Source organism: Mustelus asterias, chromosome 19, assembly GCF_964213995.1.
Source record: "Mustelus asterias chromosome 19, sMusAst1.hap1.1, whole genome shotgun sequence".
NCBI classification, from domain to species: domain Eukaryota; kingdom Metazoa; phylum Chordata; class Chondrichthyes; order Carcharhiniformes; family Triakidae; genus Mustelus; species Mustelus asterias.
In genome coordinates this window covers 70,382,962-70,403,106 of record NC_135819.1, presented here as the reverse complement: position 1 = coordinate 70,403,106, position 20,145 = coordinate 70,382,962, and the positions used below count along the sequence as shown (strand labels likewise).

The 20,145-nt window shown below is 46.2% G+C and overlaps 1 protein-coding gene across 1 annotated transcript in view; it reads right to left on the bottom strand.

The window, feature by feature from the left end:
* The window catches only part of plxna4 (plexin A4), a 689,385-nt gene that overhangs the window by 75,350 nt on the left and 593,890 nt on the right, over window positions 1-20,145 (bottom strand). Inside the window, exons 21-22 of the mRNA XM_078235826.1 lie at window positions 14,569-14,711; window positions 1,348-1,616 (exon numbers count right to left, since the gene is read on the bottom strand). Coding sequence (XP_078091952.1) covers window positions 1,348-1,616; window positions 14,569-14,711 — 412 coding nt within the window. The remainder of the gene's footprint in view (window positions 1-1,347; window positions 1,617-14,568; window positions 14,712-20,145) is intronic.

Here is a 20,145-nt window from a genome sequence, read left to right as displayed (position 1 = left end):
ACGGTGGTTAGCACTGCTGCCTCACAGAGCCAGGGACCTGTGTTTGATTCCCGGCTTGGGTCACTGTCTGAGTGGCGTTTGCACATTCTCCCCATGTCTGCGTGGGTTTCCTCTGGGTGCTCCGGTTCCACAGTCCAAAGATGTGCGGATTAGGTTGATTGGCCATGCTAAATTGACCTTTGATGTCAGGGGACTAGCTAGAGTAAATGCATGGGGTTAAGGGGGATGGGGACTGGTGGGATTGTGGTCGGTGCAGACTCGATGGGCTGAATGGCCTCCTTCTGCACTGTCGGGATTCTATCTTTAGTGCAACTCTGCCTCACAGAGCAGGAAGAGGCGACACTTTCTGATGGAGGTAACAGTTATCACTGACAGGAAGGCGAGGCATCTGCTCAAACATAATACTGTGCAAGAAAGTGCAATCACGAGCTGAAGGTTGGTGCTTGAAGAAGTCCAAGAATATCCCTTTTCAACTCCATTTGCCTTGCCTTGTCAGCATTGCTGTCTCTAATTGTCTCTTGAAGCAATATAACCAGTCTGTTGTGTGAAAATATTCTGCTCGCATCCCCTTTTAACTCTTCACTCCTAACCCTGCACCCCTTGGGTTTTGAAAACTTCACCTTTGTCAACAATGAGTCAACTTGGCTGTTCCTAATGAGAGATTCTGAGCTGCACTTGTGAATATTCCAACCATAATTCTGGGATCTGTCTCAAAACAGAGCTGGCAATCCAATCTGCAATGGGAGGTGATGGTCCAGTAGTATTATCGCTAGACTATTAATCCAGAATCTCAGTTAATGTTCTGGGGATCCGGGTTCGAATCCCGCCCCGGCAGATGGTAGAATTTGAATTCAATGAAGCAGTCTGGAATTAAGAATCTACTGATGACCATGAAACCATTGGATAAAAGCAAATTATTGCGGATGCCGGAATCTGAAACCAAAAGCAAAAATGCTGGAAAATCTCAGCAGGTCTGGCAGTGTCTGTAAGGAGAGAAAACAGCTGACATTTCATTCAAAGCTTTGACAAAGGATCATCTGGACTCGAAACGTCAGCTCTTTTCTCTCCTTATAGATGCTGCCAGACCTGCTGAGATTTTCCAGCATTTTTTTCTCTTTGGGTACCATGAAATCATTGTCGATTGTCAGAAAAACTCATCTGGTTCACTAATGTCCTTTAGGGAAGGAAATCTGCCTTCCTTACCTGGTCTGGCCTGCATGTGACTCCAGAGCCACAGCAATGTGGTTGACTCTCAACTGCCCTCCAAGGACAACTAGGGATGGGCAATAAATGCTGGCCAGCCAGTGACGCCCATGTCCCACGAATGAATAAAAGAAAATGTCTTACCTCCTCAACAGAAGTTTGGGATGGTTCTTGCTCTCCAGGTTCTTGTCAATCAGGTCTGAGAGTAGCTGTTTTAAGACATCGGTGGCATACTCCAGCTTAGTCTGAAGGACAGTCATGATCAGTGAAGCCACGTTTCCTCGGTCCCTCATGGAGAAGCTCCGCTGGGACTCCAGTGTCCGGATGAAGGTCAATAAGAAGACTTTGTTGTTGATGAGCTGCCCAAACAGCGTCAAGCCCCTCTCCACCCGCTCCTGCCTGTAGCCGGGAACCTTGTAGGAAGACAAAGATCAAATCAACAATCCCCCAAAGCAGTGGTCATCAAGCCCTTCTCGTCTTGTTAACCCTCTCCTCTCTCCCATCACTACCAACCCGATGTCCTGATGTCGGTACATGGACCATTGTTTTAAACTATATACACAGCTGCACTGTTAGATTCGGCTTGTCCAATCCATGGCTCCTGGGCCGGATTATGGCACCCAAACCCATTCAATGAGGCCCACGGATCCACTGTTCAAAAACCCAGTAAGACAGGGAAGTGAAGTTAAAAGATTTCCTCCAATCACAGGCTGTTAAAACATTCCCAATTCTCGGTCTTACCACTAATCTTTGTCACATTATATGTTTTTTCCTTTCAGTTTAATAACTTCCTTGGTTAACGATGGTCGATTTCTCCCCTTCCTAGAATCCTTCTTCCTCTCTGGGACATATCCTTGTTGTGAGTCATGGATTATTTTCATGAATGTCTGCCGTTGCTGATCTTTCCTGCTAAACTCTTTTCCCGGTCCACTCCAGGCAACTCTGCCCTCATTCCTTCACAATGATCCTTCTCTTCTTCATATTCAACCTTTTAAAAACTTTCACGTAGCTTCCTGAAATCTGCTCACCGGCCTCTTTGGTGAGGAAAAAATAGGAATGTTTCCCCCCCCCCCCCCGACCCACCCCGGAGAAAAAACGTTTACAAAGTTAAAAATCTTCGTCCTGTTAAGAATCCCTACAGTACAGAAGGAGGCCATTCAGCCCATCGAGCCTGCACCAACCACAATCCCACCCAGGCCCTATCCCCATAACCCTACATATTTACCCTGTTAATCCACTGACACTAGGGTCAATTTATCATGGCTAATCAACCTAACCCGCACATCTTTGGGCTGTGGGAGGAAACCGGAGCACCCGGAGGAAATCCACGCAGACACGGGGAGAACGTTCAGACTCCACACAGACAATGACCCGAGGCTGAAATTGAACCCGGTCCCTGGCGCTGTGAGGCAGCAGTGCTAACCACTGTGCCACCGTGCTGCCCGTGTCATCAAGTATCATCAACCTCTAAAGATTGAGAAAGTTATCTCTCTGTTTCGTAATGAGTTGGTGTATTGACCAAAACAAGAAGCTGCAGGGACAGGAATGGATCATTAAGGCCTAACAATTCTCTTTTCACCACATCCGCTCAGTCTCTTCCATCTCTGAGAAATATGTGACAGTTTCAAATACACGTTCACCGATTCCTGCCGCCCAAGATCTGGCCAATGGGTTCAGAGAGCCGCCTCTTTTCAGATATCCATTGTGTAGTCAATGGGATTGTCAACTGTCCAAAGGCTGCAGGTCAGAGGTGAGTAACTCACCTCCTGACTCTCCATAGCCTGTCCACCATCTACAAGGCACAAGTTAGGAGTGTGACAGAATACTCCCCACTTGTCTGGATGAGTGCAGCTCCAACAACACTCAAGAAGCTCAACACCATCCAAGGGAAAGAAGCCCCGCTTGATCAGCACCTCAATCACTACCTTAAACACTTATTCCCTCCACCATCACAACCTCTAACACCTAGAAGGACAAATTCAGCAGGCACATGGGAACACCACCACCTATAACTTCCCCACCAAGTCCAGAATGGTCCTGAAGTCTGGGATTACCAGAATGGTTGCAGGGATGAGGAAGTTTAGTCATGAGGTTAACTTGGAGATGCTGGGATCGTTCTCCTTTCAGCAAAGGAGATTGTGGGGAGATTTAATAGAGGTACACAAGATCATGACAAGTTTGGTATGGCAGACAAAGAAAAGCTGTTCCCATTCAGAGATGGCACTAAGATTGGGGGGCACAGACCTATGGATATGGGCAAGAGATATAGGGGTGGATATGAGGAAGAATTTTATTACACAGCAAATGGTAATTAAGTTAAGCTCATTCCTTACCCGGTGGTGGAAGCAGAGACAATGAGTTATTTCAAAAGGAAATTGAATGGGCACTTGAGGGAATGTAAACTTACTTGGGGTTATGGGACCCAGGGATCCAGGGATCTGGGTGTACAGGTACACAGGTCACTGAAAGTTGCAATGCAGGTGGAGAAGATAGTCAAGAAGGCATACGGCATGCTTGCCTTCATCGGCCGGGGCATTGAGTTTAAAAATTGGGAAGTCATGTTGCAGCTTTATAGAACCTTAGTTAGGCCACACTTGGAATATAGTGTTCAATTCTGGTCGCCACACTACCAGAAGAATGTAGAGGCTTTGGAGAGGGTACAGAAAAGATTTACCAGGATGTTGCCTGGTATGGAGGGCATTAGCTATGAGGAGAGGTTGGAGAAACTTGGTTTGTTCTCACTGGAGTGACGGAGATTGAGGGGAGACCTGATAGAAGTCTACAAGATTATGAGAGGCATGGACAGAGTGGATAGTCAGAAGCTTTTTCCCAGGGTGGAAGAGTCAATTATTAGGGGGCATAGGTTTAAGGTGCGAGGGGCAAGGTTTAAAGGACGTGTACGAGGCAGATTTTTTATACAGAGAGTAGTGGGTGCCTGGAACCCGTTGCCGGGGGAGGTAGTGGGAGTGGATACGGTAGTGACTTTTAAGGGGCGTCTTGACAAGTACATGAATAGGATGGGAATAGAGGGATATGGTCCCCGGAAGGGTAGGGGGTTTTAGTTACGTCAGGCAGCATGGTCTCTCTGATAACTGAGTTATACCTCGCCCCTCTCACCTTGAGCCCGTGACCCCTCGTGATCGTCACCTCCGACCTGGGAAAAAGCTTCCCACTGTTCACCCTATCTATACCCTTCATAATTTTGTACACCTCTATTAGGTCTCCCCTCATTCTCCGTCTTTCCAAGGAGAACAAGCCCAGTTTACCCAATCTCTCCTCATAGCTAAGACCCTCCATACCAGGCAACATCCTGGTAAACCTTCTCTGCACTCTCTCTAAAGCCTCCACGTCCTTCTGGTAGTGCAGCGAATGGGGAGAATGTGCAAACTCCACACAGACAGAAGCAGAATTGTAGAATCATAGAATGCCTACAGTGCAGAAAGAGGCCATTTGGCCCTTCGAGTCTGCACTGACAACAATCCCACCTTATCCCCGTAACCCCACGTATTTAGCCTGACACTGAGGGACAATTGAGCATGGCAAATCAACCTAACCCGCACATCTTTGGATGCAAGTAAAATATGATCACGCCACATTGTATGTCGAAATGTATTTTTCTTTCTATGGATTATCTCAGAGTTTCTCACGGTGTTCCGCCCATTATGCGCATGAATTTCTGAGACTGCGTTCTCATCTCACGCTCCTTGTGTGGACAGACCTTGGGCTGAAAACTAAGCTATACTGGCTCCTCGATAACAATTCCAACTGAAACAAAGTTCACAATCACTTCAAAGCAGCTCCGTTCAAAGCAACTGACCCAAATGACCATCAGTGCAAAATACTGACATACACATTTCACTTTAGAATTTGACAAAGATGATATTGCCCTTTTAACAGTTTGCATGCGTATTTTTGTCTTCATCTATGTTAACACCGCCTCAAACGCTCAAACTAGCTGTGATAAGAGTTACACGCAGAGTACATCACTGCAATCTGCTCCAAAGATGTACTTTCATCCAGCCCACTGCACTGCGAACTTGTTCAACCTTTCTCAATGCTGTCTCTGCCTATCTCCATTAGAAACGCAGAGTCTGCTTAAACTCCTTTCACAAGTTCAATAAGGCCATTCAATGTTTGCTAGCTCAGCCATCAGAGGCACCCTGCCCCCATCACAACCATTTCCCAAATGGCTCAGGAACAGGCCCTTTGGCCCTCCAAGCCTGTGCCAATCACGTTGTCCTATCTAGACCAACTGCCTGTATCCCCCTATTCCCTTTCTGTTCATGCGTCTATCCAGATAAGAATTAAATGTTGCCAATGTAGCTGCCTCAACCGTCTCGCTTGGCAGTGCATTCCAGGTCACCACCAACCTCTGTGTAAAAACATTTCCCCGCACATCTCCCCTGAACCTCCCCCCACCTTATCTTGAACTTGTGCCCCCTTGTAATTGTATTTGTTTAGCCCTGTATTTATTTTTCCCTCAACTGACCTGTCCACATTTCAGATATCCATCATTATTTATGAAAAGGACCTTTTTGACACCAGCCCTCAACTTGCCTCAGTCACTTCCATTCCTGACTGAAAAAGCTAACTTTCTCCTGCGGACTCAGTCCTCTGCGATGAGCTAAGTGGTTCCTCTCTGAACCACCTCAATTTGACGTAGGGGTTCCACAGTCAACAGATTTAAATACACTTTCCTCACGTCAGCCTGGTCCAGATTTGAATGTGAACCCCAGAAGAATCACAGAATCTCTACAGGACAGAAGGAGGCCATTCAGCCCATCGAGCCTGCACCGACAACAATCCCACCCAGGCCCTATCCTCGTCAGCCCATGTATTTACCCTGCTAATCCCCCTGACACGAAGGAGCCATTGCCAATCCACCTAACCCAAACATCTTTGGACTGTGGGAGAAAACCAGAGCTCCCAGAGGAAACCCATGCAGGCACGGGGAGAATGTGCAAACTCCACACAGTCACCCAAGCCGGGAATTGAACCCGGGTCCCTGTTGCTGTGAGGCAGCAGCGCTAACCACTGTGCCACCGTGCTGCCCCTTAAAGCTAAGGCCAGAGTCCAGTCCCTTTGTCTCTGTAAATAACATTAAAGGTTTTCAGAGCGTTGAATTAGAGCAGTTACTTAGTACCAGTTTTATGAACTTGTTCAAGTAGGGAATTCAGTGAGGGGCAAGTTGAGAAAGACTAACATTCGCTATATAATAGCTTATTAAAAGCTTCCTACAAATGCCTGGGGCAGCAGAGCAAGTTAGAGCTTCAGAATTTAAATCAAGCTTGATTCCCTTTTGAAATGCTTGGCATGACAACTATTTCCACCCCCTTATAGCCTCATTAACAAGCTGACGGCTCGTGATGTTTGAAACCATTTTCTGTGGTAAATAAGACAAAGTATTATCTTTATAGGAGCGAATTAGTTGATAAATAATTACGAGCCATACTTTGGTGGAAGATTCCTGCGTAGAAAGCCTAGGGCAAAATATATCACAGAAACTTTTATTGCCAATCTGGTCAGACTGCAGTCAATTAGGAAAGCAATTCTGAAATGGCCAGTGTCTGGGCCCTCATTTGATTCCGCAGCTGTACAGGTGTCTTGTGATTCGGTTCAGAGGCTGGAAGTAGTGAAGCGCTGGAACTGATTTCCAGCAGCAGCCACCTCCACGCATCAGATTGCCACTCAGAACCATCCCAGCCGACAGTGCTCCCCAGTGGGCTGCAGCCTGCCGACTTCAGAGACGAACGAGATTGGAAGCAGAAAATGCCGGAAAGTCTTGGAGCGGGTTCAGGCAGCTTCTTGCCTCAGATGTGGACACTCCAGTCGGAAGACTACTCCCACCAGGCCTCATTAATGAGCGAGGTTGATTGGCCTCAATTGGAATACAGTGCCCAATATTGCTCTCCTCACACCGTGAGTGAGTTTACACAGAATTGCCGAGAATCTAAAGCACAGAAACAGGCTGATCAGCTCAATTATTCCATGCCCGTGTTTATACTTTGTGCAAGAGAAGGCGATGACCTAGTGCCGTTACCGGGAGACTATTAATCCAGAAACTTAGCTAATGCTCTAGGGACACAGGTTCGAATCCCGCCAAGGCAGATGGTGGAATTTGAATTCAATAAAAAATATCTGGAATTAAGAATCTACTGATGACCATGAAACCATTGTCGATTGTTGGAAAAACCCATCTGGTTCACTAATGTCCTTTAGGGAAGGAAATCTGCTGTCCTTATCTGGTCTGGCCTACATGTGATTCCAGAGTCACAGCAATGTGGTTGACTCTCAACTGCCCTCGGGCAACTAGGGATGGGCAATAAATGCTGGCCCAGCCAGCGACGCCCATGTCCCACAAATGAATTTAAAAAAAGGTTTCTCCAACCCTGCTTAATTTAACTACCTTAGCATATCTTTCTGGTCCTATCTCCCTCATGCGTTTATCCAGCTTCCACTTTAATGTACCTATGCTGTTCACCTCATGTAGGCCGTGTGACAACAAGTTCCACATTCTAATTATTCTTTAGGCCAAGAAATGTCTCCTAAATTCCCTCATTGTATTTATTAGTGACTACTTAATATTTGTAATCCACAAGTGTTGCCTCCCCAATAAATATGAAAGAACTTGCATTTACACATTGCTTTTCATAACCACCAGGCACCTTGAAGTTCTTTAGAGGCAATGAATTACTTTTTCAAGTGTTGGTTATAATGTAGGAGGCGTGGCTGTTGATTAGTGCACAGCAAGCTCCCACAAACAGCAATGTGATAATGCCGGGGTAATCTGTTTCTGGTCTCGGCACAGTCGATAAACTTCCCTGCTCTTTTAAGATGCCATATGATTTTTAACATTCACCTGAGACAGGAGACAGGGCCTCGGTTTAATGTCTCAAGTGTCAGACGGCACCTCCGACAGAGGTGCTACCGCGATGTCAGCCTAGAATTCGTGCTCATCTCCTGGAGTGGAACTTCAAGGATCGCAGAATCGTTACAGCTTAGAAGGGGACCTTTTGGCCCATCGTATCTGCACCGGCTCTCCAACCAAGCATCTAGGCTTGGTGTCATTCCCCTACCTTTTCCCCATAACCCTGCACATTGGTTTCTATTCAAATAATCATCTAGGTAAAGTTGCCGTAGTCTCAGATGACCACAGGCTGCTCTGCCCTTTTGAGGGGGAGAGCTGACCAGTGGTGATTTAACCTGAGGATCACCACACCTCAGGCGAGGGGCCAGATTGAGAAGGTCGGGCCTTTATGAATAACCTTAACCGGTAAGGGAAATGAACCCACGCTGTTGGTGTCACTCTGCATCCCAACCAGCCTTCCAGCCAACTGAGCTAAACCAACTCTCATTCTTCTGAACTCCAAAAAATAAAGACCCAGTCTATTTAATTATTCCTCAGAGTACTAACCTTCTATCCCAGGAATCAATTTAGTGAACCTTAGTTGCACTCCCTCTATGGCAACTAACTCTCTCTTCAGGCAAGGCGACCAAAGCTGCACACAATGCACAAAGTGAAGTCTCAACAAAGCCCTATATAACAGCATCTTTAAGACATCTTTACTCCCATACACAAATTCTCTTGTAATAAACGCCAAGATACCACTGGTCTTCTTCCTTGCTTGCTGTATGTTTCACCATGATCATGCTGATCAAAGTGACTCAGATAATGGGGCTTGCTGTCTGCATCACAAAGTAAGAAGTCTCACAACACCAGGTTAAAGTCCACAGGCTTATTTGGAATCATGAGCTTTCAGAGCGCTTCATCAGGTGAGTGTCACCTTGCATGACGAAGGACTGACTGAGCTCCAATCTCACGTGGTTAGGTAAGTCCTCTAACAGCGCACCATCCCTTTGGGATGATAGTCTCTCTCAATCATTTCCGGGGAGGTCTAATTGTGTATTTTTGCCCCCATTTTATGATTGCAGAATCTGTTCCATTGCAAGGTCAAAGGTTCAGGACTACATTCTCTTTATGTGGTGAAGTCATTATGGATAAGAAAAGGTTCCCTGTGGTTAACGGGACCCTCCAGCAACATCTGGAGTGGAAACATCAAGCCCAAACTGTAGAAAAAAATACTTTCAGAACAAAGATTTCCTTGAAAAGTAAAGAAAGATTTGCATTTATATGACTTTGATGACCTCAGCTCGTTCCAGCCAATGAAGTACTTCTTTTGAAGTATAGTCACTGGTGTAATTGAGGAAACAATGCAGCCAATTTATGCATAGCAAGATCCCATAAACAGCAACGTGATGACAGGAACATAGGAAGAAGGCAGCAGGCCATTCAGCCTTCGAGTCTGTCCCACCATTCAGTAAAATAATGGCTGATTGATATCTTAATTTTACCCACTTGGCTTGACTCCTTGTTCATTAATATCCTTGGCTAACAAAACCTATCAATCATAGATGTAAACTGATGAAGTTAGCATCATTGCTTTTTGTGGGAGAGTGTTCCACAATTCCACCACCCACTGAGTGAAGAAGTGTTTCCTAACTTATCGCGTAAGGCTGCATTTGCTGCCAGCAAAAATTTCAATAAAAACCCCAAATGATTCACACAACTTAAACATGTAAAACATATAGAATCATAGAATCCCTACAGTCCATGGGCCATTCGGCCCATCGAGTCTGCACTGACCACAATCCCACCCAGGCCCTGTAACCCCACATATTTACCCTGCTAACCCCCCTGACACTCGGGTCAATTTAGCATGGCCAATCCACCTATGGGAGTGTGGGAGGAAACTGGAGCACCCGGAGGAAACCCACGCAGTCACAGGAAGAATGTGCAAACTCCACACAGGCAGTGACCCGAGGCTGGAATTGAACCCGGGTCCCTGGCGCTGTGAGGCAGCAGTACTAACCACCGTGCCACTGTACCACTCACTATGCTGACACTATGGTTAAGAAAGCCATTCAATGCCTCTACTTTCTCAGAAGCCGAAGGAAATTTGGCATGTCAGCCACAACTCTCACCAACTTTTACAGATGCAACATAGAAAGCATTCTTTCTGGTTGTATCACAGCTTGGTATGGCTCCTGCTCTGCCCAGACTGCAAGAAACTACAAAAGGTCATGAATGTAGCCCAATCCATCACGCAAACCAGCCTCCCATCCATTGACTCTGTCTACACTTCCCTCTGCCTCGGAAAAGCAGCCAGCATAATCAAGGACCCCACATACCCCAGACATTCTCTCTTCCACCTTCTTCCAACGGGAAAAGGATACAAAAGTCTGAGGTCACGTACCAACCGACTCAAAAACAGCTTCTTCCCAGCTGCCATAAGACTTTTGAATGGACCTCCAATATTTATTAGACTACTTGCATTTAAATAATGCTGGAAAGAGAGAGGGGATGATGACTGGACATAGAACGAGGGTGACGTGTAGGCAATCTGCAAAGCTATGAATAATGGTCAAGTTAAGTGGGTCTGCCACTTTCTGGGCAATGGGCTCAGATGCCAGGAGACGTGATTGTGGACTGCTTTGAAGAATTCAAATGACAGAAAATAAATAGACAGCAAAGGAGAAAATTGGTTGTCGGCCAGTGTACAGTTTACAGTCTCTTCATCAAACCCACTGAAACATAGATGATTATATTTCACACCACACTTTATTTTCTCTCACATCTCCCTTTGAAAGCCGTAAGGAAAGCTGGCAATCCTACCCCACAGCCTCTGTCCCGACAGCCTGGACAATCTAACAGCAATACCAGAGGAAACCAATTTATCGATTTTCTTTTCCAACACTCCTTTATCGTCTCTTCCTCTATCACCCCCTCCCCTCTCAGTTGGAAGCGCTCAGATCTTGGGGTCAGAAGGTTGCAAGTTCAAGTGCCATCTCCGAGGCTCTGACCCATTCCTGACTTCATTCCCTATAATGTCAGCAAAGATCATGGACAAAGTGCCTGATTTCCATTGGATGGGACAGTGGAATAAGGGGAGGTGGTGGTGTAGTGGCTTGGTCATTAGACTAGTAATCCAGAGACCCAGGGTAATTCTCTGGAGACCTGGGTTCAAATCCCACCACGGCAGATGGTGAAATTTGAATTTAATAAAAAATTTGTAATTAAAAGTCTAATGATGACCAAGAAACGATTGTCGATTGTTGTAAAACCTCATCTCGTTCACCAATGTCCTTTAAGGAAGAAAATCTGCTGTCGTTACCTAGTCTGCTCTACATGTGACTCCAGACACACAGCAATGTGGTTGACTCTTAAGTGCCCTCAGGGATGGACGATAAATGCTGGGCCAGCCAGCGACGCCCTCATCCCATGCATGAATTGCTCCACACTGTCTGTGTGGAGTTTGCACGTTCTCCCCGTGTCTGCGTGGGTTTCCTCGGGTGCTCCGGTTTCCTCCCACAGTCCAAAGATGTGCGGGTTAGGTTGATTGGCCATGCTAAATTGCCCCTTAGAGTTCTGAGATGCGTAGGTTAGAGGGATTAGTGGGTAAATATGTAGGGATATGGGGTTGGGCCGGGGTGGGATTGTGGTCGGTGCAGACTCGATGGGCCAAGTGGCCTCCTTCTGCACTGTAGGGTTTCTATGATTCTATGAATTAAAAATCAAATCTCCAAAATGCTGCTGAAAATCTTTCTAATCTGACAGGAATTTGATCCGTTTGGTTGCCAGGGGTTACTGGACACTAATTCCAAACAGATGTAAACACGAAATGTGATGGACAAAACAACAGTAAGATACCAGAATCTCAGGTAATGTGTCATCTAGTCAATGGGTAGAATGGCCATGATCACAAGCCAAAGCTTCAGGAAGACATGTTAAAAACTCATGTGCGACTAAGCTTCAAAGTGAGAGGCTCCTGGTCTCACTTACGCAACACTTGACAAATTGAATCCCGTTTCATAAACTTGGCAGTGATCATGACCTCGTTGTGCCAGTTACGTGGCGGGTAACCTCAAAGATACTTTACAGGACTGCGTCAAAAATGCTTTTCATATGATGTTGGATTTTTGTTTCTGTTGCATATTATTGGAGTAAATGGAGATGTAATCTTCATCTGAATCCATCCTGGAGATTCATTGCTTTCCTGCCCCTAACCAGTATAGCCAATATTTCTTTACACTCGGAGTTCTCCATTACATTACTCAATACTTGAGACAATACATCAAGTCTCAAGGGGCTATCTGACCCAGGGGTTGGTTATAGTTGAACTCAACAATTTTAATCCTTCTTATTCCTGAGCTCTACCCATGTTGCCTCGCTGCCTGAACCCTCCAAGGTGTCCTCCCTCAGTGCAGCTGTGATATTCTCCTTTAACCAGTAATGCAACTCCCCCACCCCTTTTACATCCCTCTCTATCCTACGTGAAGCGTCTAAATCCTCTATATATTCTTTGAATGGTATGCTTTGTCTGTATAGCGCGCAAGAAACAATACTTTTCACTGTATCCCAAAACATGTGACAATAATAGATCAAATCAAATCCAGAGAGAATCTGGACTGCCTGATCGGTTTTTCAGTACATTTAACCAACTGAGCCCTCTGGGGAAGATGCACCATCCGATGGCGTAGTGGAAGCAACAGAGAGCCATATGTCCGTGTTCTCTGACAACACTAAAGATCGCCCTCCCCTGATCCCACAGCCACAGGCCAGAGGAGGCGAGACACTTCTGTCACCTATGTCACTGTGCAAGCATTTCACGTGCTTCTTTCACAGCCCCTGCCAGGGGTGTCAGCTTGTTTTAAATGTGACTAATTTAATACGTACTAGACACCAAGCCCAAGGCTGTCATCTACATTACAGATTAAAATTATTCTTCAAACCCCTTGAGCTATGGTTTTGCTGTCAAGATACAACATGACACTTACATAACGTTCACAATTAGACCAAGAATTCAATTCCAAATATCCAATGTCTGTAGAATATGTCCCTTTTCTCTCCTTCTTCTGCCTCCTGGCTGTTCCATTGCTCTCTCCTCTAACACAACAGCCACTCATGGCGAAACTCTGACAAAGGGTCATCCTGATTCGAAACGTTGGCTCTATTCTCTCTTCACAGATGCTGTCAGACCTGCTGAGATTTTCCAGCATTTGCTGTTTGTGTTTCAGATTCCAACACCTGCACGGTCGGGCATGGTTGAACGGCTGCCACCTGATCTTGCGTGGAGGAAAATTCCTTCTTCTGAAGACTTGGACGCATGAGAGAGCAAACAGCGAGGGTGCAAGGCCTCTGCTTCACGCCACTCCAGATGGGGAGGGGGTCTGATTGAGTCACTGTTGTTCAGAGCTGTATTTTCTGTGTTGTCTTGGAACATAGTGATAATGCTGAGTAACTTTGGCGGACATCTGATCTTTGCTCATAGACTGAAGAAGTGTCTGCTGACGAGGTCAAAGACTTTCGCGCTACTTTGGTAGCACTCTTGTTACCGAGTAGGAAGGTGGTGGGGACACATTCCACTCCCACCTCCTCAGCACTACATCCAGGTTGGCAATCCAGTGAAGTACTGAAGGACTGCTGCACTGTCAGAAGTGCCGTCTTTCGGGCGGGGTGTTGAACCAAGGCCTCCTCCATCTGCCCCCACAGGGGGGTGTAATTCGAAGAAGAGTAGAAGAGTTCTCCCCTACATCCTGGCAAAATTTATCCCTCAACAAGCAACTCAAGGCCTGATTATCGGGTCATCTTCACTTTGTTCTCTATGGAAAGCTTGCGATGCTCAGACTGATTACCACATTTCCTAAATCAGTGACTACACTTCACAAGTACGTCGCTGAGTGTAAAGCAGTTGGGGACAGCCTGAGACTATGATAGACAGCAAATAAATGTCAATCTTTCTTTTAGATCTCATTTTCCCTTTCACTTTTCTCTCCCTCCCATTTCTCTTTGTCTCTATCTCCTCACCTCTCTCTCCTGCTCACTGCATTTCCCCCAGAAGGAAAAAGACAGTTCAGACCAGTATTCCTATTTCCCCCTTTTGCTGATTATTCCTTCTCTGCCCCCAACTCCCTCCTCCCCCCCCCCTCCCCCCGACCCCCCTCAACGAATCATGGAGGAAAGCATTAGAGTCATAGAGGATTAGAGCATGGAAACAGGCCCTTCGGCCCAACTTGTCCATGCTGCTCTTTTATTAACGACTTAGCTAGTCCCAATTGCATGCGTTTGGCCCATATCCCTCGATGGCCATCTTACCCACAGAAGAGGAGAAGGGAGTTGGGGAGAATCTGAACTGTCTTTTTCCTTCTGGGGGAAATGCAATGAGCAGGAGACAGAGAGAGAGAAGGAGGCCACTCCCAATTTGCTATGCCTACCACCGAAGAGCGCCTAAGCCACATTCCAGGTTTTTAGGGAGGTTCCTCAGACCTGGAATATCTGCTCGTTCCCCAAGGACAGCATCCTCTTACCTCCAACTCTCGGAGAACGGGATGGTCTTCGATTCCTGGGAAGAGAACTCGCATGGTATAGGCCCGGTAATCTAGGAAGGGGATCCCTGTGCCATCCAAATCACTGGTCAGCTCATTGATATCAGTCTGAAGCTCTGCAAAGGCTGCCAGAGAGAAAACATTGCAGAGTTAAAAGGGCTCGGCAAGAAATACAGGCAACCCAATTAATTACACAGCCATTAACAAAATGAACACCACAATGAAACATGCTGATAGGATAATGATGGCTTGTCTGCTATAAGTAAATAGAAATTATTATTTTATTTTAGAATCACCCGTCAGGCTCCTCCAGTACGAGGTCCGTGCCAAGGATCATGAATATCAGGAGTCGCAGCCTCTTGGTTCTCTCTTATTTCTTACCATTTTCATCAGAATGCAGGAATAAATAGACCTGGAACCAAAAGAGAAAATGCTGGAAAATCTCAGCAGGTCTGGCAGCATCTGTAAGGAGAGACAAGAGCTGACGTTTTGAGTCCAGGTGACCCTTTCTCAAAGCTTTGACAAGGGGTCATCTGGACTCAAAACGTCAGCCCTTTTCTCTCCTTACAGATGCTGCCAGACCTGCTGAGATTCTCCAGCATTTTCTCTTTTGGTTTCAGATTCCAGCATCCGCAGTAATTTGCTTTTATTTAAATAGACCTGGAGCTTAACGCACTTTGGTGGTGTCAGGCTATGTTGACAATTCTGATAAATAAGCATTATGGATTTCCTTGGCTTCATTGATAGAGTACAAAATAAGGTGGTTATGGCTATGCCTTAATCTGAAAAACGCACCTCCGACAGTGCAGCACTCCCTCAGTACCGCCCTGCAGAGCGAGCAGAATATTAAAAGGCCTGGAGAGAGTGGACGTGGGAAAGATGTTTCCATTAGGAGGCAAGATTAGGATCCGAGGGCACAGCCTCAGAATAAGGGACGATCCTTTAGAACTGAGATTAGGAGGAATTTCTTCGGCCAGAGGGTGATGAATCTGTGGAATTCATTGCCACACAAGGCTGTGGAGGTCAGGTCATTGCGTATATTTAAGGCAGTGATAGATAGGTTCTTGATTGATAAGGGGATCAAAGGTTACGGGAAAAAGACAGGGGAATGGGGTTGAGAAATGTATCAATCATGATTGAATGGCAGAGCAGAGTAGATGGGCCAAATGGCCTAATTCTGCTCCTATATCTTATGGTATTATGTGCTTAGGTCAAACTGGAGTAGGCCTTGAACCCAAAACCTTCTGACTTAAATGTAAGCATAATCTATGGATATCTTTCATAAGATCATAAACTGAATCAGCACAGATAGAGGCCATTCAGCCCAATGTGCCTGTGCCAGCTCTGCGGCAGAACTATCCACTTGATTCTACTCCCCTGTCTGCTCACCCTGATGGTAAACCCTTCAAGTGTTTATTCCATTTCCTTTTGTAAGTTATTATTGAATCTGCTTCCACCACCACTTCAGGTCGTGTATTCCAAATACTTGCTGTGCCATAACAATATTTCTGATATGGCCTCCTGTTTGCTTGCCAATTGCCTTGAATAAAATCTTTGATTCAGTCTTGGGATGTGGCTGTCACTGGTGAGGCCAGCATTTGTTGCCCATCGCTAATTGCCACTGAGAAGGTGGTGGTTAGCTGACTTCTTGAACCGTTGCAGTCCATGTGGCGTAGGTACACCCTCAGTGCTGTTAGGCAGGGAGTTCCAGGATTTTGATCCAGTGACAGTGAAGGAACGGTGATGCATTTCCAAGTCAGGATGGTGAGTGGCTTGGAGGGGAACCTGTAGGTGGTTGTATTCCCATGCATCTGCTTCCCTTGTCCTTTGAGATGGTAACGAGTTTGGAAGGTGCTGTCGAAGCAGCCTTGGTGAGTTGCTGCAACGCATATTGTAGATAGGACATACTGCTTCAGTGGTGGAGTGAGTGAATGTTGAAGGCGATGGATGGGGTGCTGATCAAACAAACTGTTGTCCTGGATGGCATTGAGCTTCTTGAATGTTGTTTGAGCTCACTTATTCAGGCAATTGGAGAGTATTCCATCACACTCCTGACTTGTTCTTTATAGATGGTGACAGGCTATGAGGAGTCAGGAAGCGAGTGACTTGCCTCAGAATTCCCTGTCAATGACCTGCTCAGTAACCACAGTATTTCTAAGGCTGGCCCAGTTTCTGATCAATGACAATGCTCAGCATGTTGATAATGGGGGATTCAGTGATGATAATGCCATTGAACGTCAAGGGACGATGGTTGGATTCTCTGTTGTTAGAGATGGTCATTGCCTGGGCACTTATCAGTCCAAGCGTGAACACTGTCCAGGTTTTGCTGCATATGGGCACACACTGCTTCATTATGTGAGGATTTGTGAATGGCGCTGAACATTGTGCAATCATCAGCAAACATCCCCATTCCTGACCTTATGATCAAGAGAATGTCATTGGTGAACCAGTTGAAGAAGTTTGGGCCCAGGACACTACCCTGAGGAACTCCTGCAGCGAAGTCCTGAGCCCGAGATGATAGACCTCCAACAACCACAACCATCTTCCTCTGTGCTAGTGGTGAGTTTTGTTCCTGGTTCCCATTAATTTCAATTTTGCCGGGGCTCCATGATGCTATTCACAGTCAAACGTGGCTGCGATGTCAAGGGCAGTCACTCTCACCTCCCCTCTTGAGTTCAACTCTTTTGCCCATGTTTGGACCAAGGCTGCAATGAGGTAGCTTCTCAGCCTTTCGGCTAAGACCAAGTGTCAGATTGAGCCCGAGATGGGGTGTAATGCCTTATCTTGTCAGCTTGGATCATGTTTGTCTCTCTTGGGGGAGGGGGGGGGGGGGGGGGACAATGAATTGGATTCAATTGGATTTTGAATTTGGTTTTTGGAGCAAGCAGGGAATGGATTCGGATTTGTCCGGTCCACTCTGAGCATTGGCTTTGAGAATGGAGTAGAAGGTTTTTTTAAAAAATGAGGCCAGGAGCTGAACAACCCTGGCAGAATCCAAACTGAGCATTGGTGAGCAGGTTATTGTTGAATTAAAGCTGCCTGATAGAACAGTCGACAACATCTTCCAGGAATTTACTGATGATTAAGGGCAGAATAATGGAGCGGTATTTGGTCGGGTTGGATTTGTCCTGCTTTTTGGTTTCAGGACATACCTGGGCAATTTTCCACATTGCTGGATAGATGCCAGTGTTGTAGCTGTACTGGAACAACTTGGCTAGGGGCGCACAAGTTCTTGGAGCACAAGTCTTCAGTAATATCGCCAGGATGCTGTCAGGGCCAATCGTCTTTACAGTGTCTACTGCCTTCAGCCATTTCTTGATATCAGGTGGAGAGAATCAATTTGGCTAAAGACTGACATCTGTGATGCTGGGGACCTCTTGGAGACGTCCCAGATCTATCCTTTGTCCTTTCCTCACTGACCACTCAGCTTACGGAAACAGTTTATCCTCATCTCCTTTGTCAACATCGTTCATAATTCTGAACACTTCTATCAAATTTCCGAATAATTCCATTCTCTCCACGGAACAAAAGTCCCTTGTTGCTCGTGCCATTCCATTCAATTTCTTCTGCATCCTCTCTAATGCCCCATCGTCACTTCTGAGGTCCGAGTGCTCAGAATTGAACATAATAATCTCGCCGAGTCCCAACAAGTGGTTTACAAAGGTTTAGCATGACATCCTTGCACTTGTCTTCTGTGCTTCTTTTAGTAAAGCCAAGAATCCCATAGGTTTTTTAACATCTTTCTCAACTTGCCCTGACACTTGCAATTATTTATGTACAACAGACACCCCCCCCCCCCCCCCCCACCCCCCCCGCCCCCCTGAAATTAAGGGGCGGCATGGTGGCACAGTGATTAGCACTGCTGCCTCACAGCGTCAGGGACCCGGGTTCAATTCCCAGCTTGGGTCACTGTCTGTGCAGAGTCTGCATGTTCTCTCCGTATCTGCGTGGGTTTCCTCCCACAGTCCAAAGATGTGCAGGCTAGGTGCATTGGCCATGCTAAATTCTCCCTCAGTGTACCCGAACATGAGGAGAGTACAGCTCCAACATGCTCACTACAGGGGGAAATGTAGGAGCTAATAAGTTCAGGAAATCCTGGATGTCTAGGACAATTCAGAACTGGATAAAGCAAAAGAGAAAGGCTTTAAGCAAATCCAAAGAGGCCAATTGCAGCCCTAGAGGAATATAGAAGTACAAGAGGGAACTTAAGAAAGCAATTAGAAGAGCAAAAAAGGGGCATGAAAAATGACTTGCAAACAGGATTAGGGAGAATCCTAACATATTAGAAGCATAGAATCCCTACAGTGCAGAAGGAGGCCATGTGGCCCATCAAGCCTGCACCGCCCACAATCCCACCCCAAGTTTCCTCCCACAGTCCAAAGATGTGCGGGTTAAGTTGATTGGCCATGCTAAAATTGCCCCTTAGAGTCCTGAGATGTGTAGGCGAGAGGGATTAGTGGGTAAAATATGTAGGGATATGGGGATAGGGCCTGGGTGGGATTGTGGTCGGTGCAGACTCGATGGGCCGAAGGGCCTCTTTCTGCACTGTAGGGTATCTATCTATCTATCAAGCACTATCCCCATAACCCCATATATTTACCCTGCTAATTCACCAGACACTAAAGGGCAATTTAGCATGGCCAATCCACCGAACTCGCACATCTTTGGACTGTGGGAGAATACGCAGCACCTGAAGGAAACCCACACAGACACGGGGAGAATGTGCAAATCCACACACACAGTCACCCGAGGCCAGGAATCGAACCAGGGTTCCTGGCGCTGTGAGACAGCAATGCTAACCACTGTGCCACCCTGTTCTAACAACACATTAAGGGGAAGAGGTTAACCAAGGAAAGATAGGGCCCGTTAGAGACCAAGAGGGCAATCTGTATGTGTAGCCACAGGACACTGGAAGAGTGTTAAATGAATACTTCTCATCCATCTTCCCTCAGGAAAAGGAGAACATAGGTCCAGAATTCAGGAAAAGGGATTGTGAGGATCTTGAGCAGTTTGACATAGGAAGTGAGGGGGTATTGGTGGCTTTGATGGGGCTTAAAAATGGACAAGTCTCCAGGCCTGGATGAATTGCATCGCAGGCTGCAGTGGGAGGTGAGGAAATTGCAGGGGCTCTGATGCAAATGTTTAATTCCTCTCCTGTCATGGGGTAAGTGTCAGAGGACTGAAGGATGGCTAATATGGTTCCACTTTTCCAGAAAGGTGGCAGAGATTAACCAGGGAATTACAGACCGAGGAATCTCACCACAGTGGTAGGGAAACTATTGGAGAAAATTCTGAAGGAGAGAATTAATATTCACTCAGAGAGGCATGGTTTGATTAGGGATGGTCAACATGGCCTTATCAGAGGAAGGTCAAATTTTATAGAATTTTTTGAAAAAGTGATCGTGTGTGTAGATGAGGGAAGTGCAGTTGATGTAGTTTATATGGATTTTAGCAAAGCCTTTGGCAAGGTTCCCACATTATTGAGAAGGTCCCACTGATTGAGAAGGCTGAAGCACATGGAATTCAGGGAAACCTTGTGGATGAATCAGAAACTGGCTT